General features: G+C 43.5%; 4 protein-coding genes across 5 annotated transcripts in view; 2 read left to right on the top strand and 2 right to left on the bottom strand.

Annotated features, from left to right (window-relative positions):
• The first annotated feature begins 1219 nt into the window (after positions 1-1219).
• Positions 1220-1690, top strand: LOC126569757 (uncharacterized). 2 transcript variants are annotated; one of them, XM_050227077.1, is made up of 2 exons: positions 1220-1312; positions 1426-1690. In XM_050227077.1, the coding sequence occupies exons 1-2, from the start codon at positions 1272-1274 to the stop codon at positions 1688-1690; spliced, it is 306 nt and encodes a 101-aa protein (XP_050083034.1). In that variant the 5' UTR covers positions 1220-1271. The 2 variants fall into 2 exon arrangements, with proteins under 2 accessions (XP_050083034.1, XP_050083033.1); XM_050227076.1 differs by having other exon boundaries at positions 1249-1357.
• Positions 1691-1729: 39 nt separating this feature from the next.
• Positions 1730-3718, bottom strand: LOC126578646 (probable serine hydrolase). Its single transcript, XM_050241439.1, has 3 exons — positions 3614-3718; positions 3483-3551; positions 1730-3003 (listed from the first exon to the last, which is right to left on the bottom strand). Exons 1-3 carry the CDS (start codon positions 3633-3635, stop codon positions 2156-2158), a joined length of 939 nt encoding a protein of 312 aa, XP_050097396.1. The 5' UTR covers positions 3636-3718; the 3' UTR covers positions 1730-2155.
• Positions 3719-3878: 160 nt separating this feature from the next.
• Positions 3879-4624, bottom strand: LOC126578656 (exosome complex component RRP40). Its single transcript, XM_050241450.1, has one exon. The coding sequence runs from the start codon at positions 4606-4608 to the stop codon at positions 3904-3906; it is 705 nt and encodes a 234-aa protein (XP_050097407.1). The 5' UTR covers positions 4609-4624; the 3' UTR covers positions 3879-3903.
• Positions 4625-4796: 172 nt separating this feature from the next.
• Positions 4797-5000, top strand: part of LOC126578665 (zinc finger matrin-type protein 5) — a 652-nt gene continuing 448 nt past the window's right edge. Inside the window, exon 1 of the mRNA XM_050241463.1 lies at positions 4797-4935. Coding sequence (XP_050097420.1) covers positions 4809-4935 — 127 coding nt within the window. The 5' untranslated portion in view covers positions 4797-4808. The remainder of the gene's footprint in view (positions 4936-5000) is intronic.

Below are 5000 nucleotides of genomic sequence, written 5' to 3' on the forward strand. Positions count from 1 at the left end.
CAGAGAGTTTACTGTACGGAAGAAGTTCTTCACAACCGATCAGCAACTGGAGAAACTTCATGATGGTCGGAGTTTTGCAGTATTCGATACCATTTTCTTCGCTTCTGCTAACGCACGCGTTCCTTGATGTTATATGCTTAGGTGTTGATCGATTCGACGATCGTTGCGTAGCCTATACTAGGCCAGAAAACACTTGTGCCGAGCACGTGGTAGCAATTGGTTTGACGAGGTAGCAGCGCTCGGTGGCGAAGTCAACTTAAAGAACCCGCCAGCATACACGTCGCCCCTGAAGGTGTTTACTTTCTTTGGTTCTAGTTTGCTCAGAACGTGTCACTAGAGCTTCCAGGAAACATGGGGGTACATATGTATAACAATAAGTTGAATATGTTACCGGATTACCAAGGCTCAACTATACATCTTTATCAATCTGGCACAATATGATCAATAACTGTTTGAGGAAATTGACTAACGCCTATACATTTTCGATTCTCACTGCTTTTTGTAAAAAAAAATTGCCAATCAAGAACAATCGATTGCTAAGAATGATTATAGAAATCATATCGAAAGCAAATCAAAATGTATCAGAGAAACACAATTCGTTCAAAGTTGTATTCCGTCTAATGCGGTCCCCGGTGCCATGTGGGGACGTGGAAGAAAATATTCTTTCATCTCCCAAAATGACCCCATATACGTAGCCAAGTTCGACAGACATATTGTAATGAAAAAATGCAATACCTTGGTAACACGAAGCGACACATGAATTCATTGTTTCGTAGAGAAGAAATGAAACACTTGTACAAACATTAAAACCGGGGCAGTGTTAGTTATCAACTGCGGACCTGCTCGATATGGTAGGGAACCCAAAACCAGGCCTGAGACCAGGTTGAAACAGATTTCGAATGAGTGATACTGTATATCCAATATCGTAATATCTTGAGTAGATACAGTAATATTTTAGAATATAATTAAGAGTAGCTGATAAAATTAAGCAAACAACCAAAACCACTAATATGAACATATGAATATGGAACATATGGAATACGGAAATTAGGAGCAAATAATAATAAAAATCGGAATTTAGCGCACTTTATGTTGGTTGTAATATATTTTTTTACGGGGCAATATTACATAACCACGTTTGAGCAGGCTGGCTTGGAAAATATGAGTTCAAACCAGCAAAGCCATGACTGTGGCGTTGCCCTGGCGACAACGGACACAACTCAAAGGTAAACAATCGATGATAAAATGTTCCATCGGTTCTTTGCAGTACAATGACTAAGGAAATAGATTTTGTGGCCGATTTAAACGATAAGTATGCAGCGTTGGAATACGAGTTAGATGAAAAGTTAAAAGCAGTGTAATTATAGTCCTGGTACATTCATTCGCGTTGATTGCATTCTAATATGAATTCCCACCGTGCTCTAGTGCCCAAGCTGAACAACAACTCCAGTCCGGTTCGTCAAAGTTGCACCGCAAGGAACACCCAGAAATCAATCATTCATTGGAGACGGCCAAACAGCGAAATTTCACCTTACTGAAGTCGTTAGAAGTTGCTAAAGCGAGGCTTCGATCTCGTGCCACATTCAGCCCGCTGGAAACGATCCTGCAAAAGGCGATTGGAAATTATGTGAAGCAATCTTCCCTTGTGCCTTCCAGCACGGTAAAAGCCTACGGTCCAACGTACGTTTAAGTAGAAACAATGGTGCGAAAAACAGAATAAAGCATTAAAAAAATCATTGAATTGTGAATATATTTGGTTCAACATTCGTGGTGTTGTCAAATGATCCTAAAACGTCTCTTTATTTCTTCGTTCACCTTTGTATGCCTCCACGTGTTCGACTATGAACCTGCACAGTGATACAGCTTCAAAGTCAACTTAGATATGAACAGGAACAAACGGCTGCTAGCTTATCTCCTTCGGTAAGGAATGTTTCCGAAACTTCATTTAATGATCATTGTGCATTGTGACCTATCCCTCATACCACCAAGCGAAATCTAACGGTTCTACAACTATTTAAGAACAAATCGCAAAACCAATTACCTATAATCTCACTTCCAAGCAATATGATTCCCTGAATTCAACAAACGGATTCGTTTCCCACTAATGTTCAGTTATATTGTTAAATAGTCCTACCAACAACCATACATGTAAGGCTCAAATTTCAAGCAGAAACTCGCTGACTTGCTTAGATATTCTGTCCGGTGTTACAAGATGTAAATGATGCGTACCGGGAATTTCATAATATACAACCTTCGATGCAGTCCGGCGAAGCACTTCCATGACCTTTTCGTACACCTCTGCACTACCAAAGTTCATACCCGGCTGTCCGCGTATGTTTAGAACCTTACATTTAATACATTCAGCGTACGCGAGCACTTGTTCCAATGAGAACATTCCCATAAGAGCTACCTTTAGACGCAGATCCCTGGCGAAATGGTATCCGTCCTTATTCAAGTGAGTTGGTGCCAAAGCCATACCTCTGCGCATCAATACTTCAACTGAATCATAGTCCACGGAACCATCATAGGCGGCCAGAACTAATTCTATCATCTCTTCGTAACCGTAGCACGGCATTTTGGACTCCGGAAGAGTTTCGTAGTGCAAAAATTTGTCGATACAATCCCCGGTACTAGCTGCCAACTTATGATGATCGCGCACCGTGGGCCCTGCGATGTCGATGCTAATAAACCGATCCACCTCATCCGGAAAACTGGCAGCGTACATAAAACTGAGTGCACCGCCCAACGAATGGCCCAGTAGAGTGATGTTTGTCCATCCGTAGTACTTAACAATCCGTCGAATCAGGCTGATACCATCCCAAAATATGAAGTAATGCATCCCCTTAGGATAGTGAGACGATTTCCCATGGCCCGGAAGATCGATTGCAAGGATAGGAATTTCCTCTGGCAAAAGAGGACACAGCCGATCGAAGGATCCGGCGTTGTCCTGCCAACCATGAAGGGCCAGGACCGGTTGCTTCGTACGAGATCCCCACCATTTACCTGTAAACGAAGAAAAAAGATAGATTTCAATTCTTCACTTCACTTCTATTAATGTTACTATTTTGTTGAAAACGATTGTTAGCATTGGGAAGTTCACGACCAACCTCTACACCGATAAATAGATCTAATAATCAAATAAATTCACTACAAAACCAATACACGACGTTCGGAAAGGAGGCCTAAATCCGAATCTAAAATCATGATGATGGCCTCTATTAAATAATCAGTGATGCAAATCATGCGGAAAAGCATTTACCTAGCTTACATGACCTGCGATTGGTTTGATTCCGAATTCAACACGACTGCGGCACACACGTTGTTAGTAACGCGTGGAGCATGCTTAACCATCGTGCGTAACCAGGTGCGGGATTAACGCGAGGTTGATAACGAAACTCTTTGCCCGTTATGCAAAGTCACGATTTCTAATCATGACCATGACCATCACCATCCAAACGATGACGTCAATTTGGTTTGCTCACCTGCAACGAAGCCCCAAGGAACGGGAATTTCGATTTCCTCCACAACGCGTTGGCTTCCACCGGAAATATCTAAAATCAAATGCAAAAAGTTAACAAATTCACAAGTCGCCAGTCTACTGCTACGAAAATACCTGAAGAAGTTGGAGCACTCATTCCGCGGCTTTCGGCTTTTTAGTTTTTGCGAAATCGAATGTTTACGCCAGGTAGGCCACACAACACGCTGCCGCTCATCAGCTGTACCCAGAAAGCCACTACCCATGCAATCTTGGATCAAACTAAAAACAGCCATCACACTTCACTGTGCCGTTAGAGTGCTGATCTGTCCCATTTTCCATTTGTTCCCCGGTGATAATTGGTTTAGTGGGCAAAAATGAAAAACAGTTGTTGCTGCTGCGATTGGTTTCGAAAGGGTCGTACAAATTTATTTCGCGAATCCTGCTACATACGAACCGATGTCGTCACAAAGTTCACGGATCTGATTGTTTGGCACAAATTCCAATGCTAAAATTGCATTTCCGATGGCGATGGTTTCTTTAACGGTTTTCCCTCGTATCCAAAGCCGCCCATTCATCCCAGCAGCCATCTCAAATTTCAGCTCTTTGGCCAGTAAACTCAGGAACGTACACTTTGGACTGAGTATCTTTCGTATCAGGTTCAGACTGCAACTTAGCAGAAATCCATCATGCAAAATTCCTAGTTTTCCTTTCTTCCCGTGTGAGTCCACACAAACGAGCTCGGGTTCTACGTCCGGGTGTGCGATCAGGAGCCGCGCGTAGACGATATCTCCGATGTTCACGTCTGGCCGGTTCTTCTTAGTAGCTCCCTCGAAGGCCACATACGACAGGGACGCTGTTTCACTGCTGCCGATGTCCACACGAAAGATGTCCCCTGCTTTTGCCATGACAACGCCGACTACTAGCTCCCCGCGTGTTGGCACGTACCGCTTCTGATGAGCATCCACCCAGAACGTGTTCGGCGGTTTCGTTTTTAGCTGCCCACACTTGCTGGCGCGCACCACGTCCTGATCCATGCGCAAACCAGGCCCCAGAATCACCTTTTTACTCGACTTTATCATCTCCATCGGCTCGATTATCACGTCACCAGCAAGAACTGTTTTTCCCGCCATTTCTTAACTGAACTCCTCCGATATTTGAACGGAAACCCGGAAAAACTCCACGGAAAGCCGGCCGCCACAGTAAACAAGCGCGCTCAACAGCTGTCAATGACAGGCGATTTCTTCTTCTTCCCGCTTCCTTCTTTTCCTCGCAACTCCTACAACAGATTTTCGTGAAATCAAACTGGCCAAATTGGGCGGCAAAAGTTCGGATGGGCCGAAAATATTACTGCGATTATTGTGAGAAAAGAATTCAAAACGATGTGAACAACGTTAAGAAACACAATGAAGGACTGCCTCATCTCAAAGCTAAAGCAGATTATTATGAGCGATTCAAAGGTACGACCGCGAAGTCAGAAAAAAGGGTAAAGGTAGGTAAAAGGAAACCCCCGAATCACAATCAA

Source organism: Anopheles aquasalis, chromosome 2 (assembly GCF_943734665.1).
Source record: "Anopheles aquasalis chromosome 2, idAnoAquaMG_Q_19, whole genome shotgun sequence".
Lineage (NCBI taxonomy): Eukaryota > Metazoa > Arthropoda > Insecta > Diptera > Culicidae > Anopheles > Anopheles aquasalis.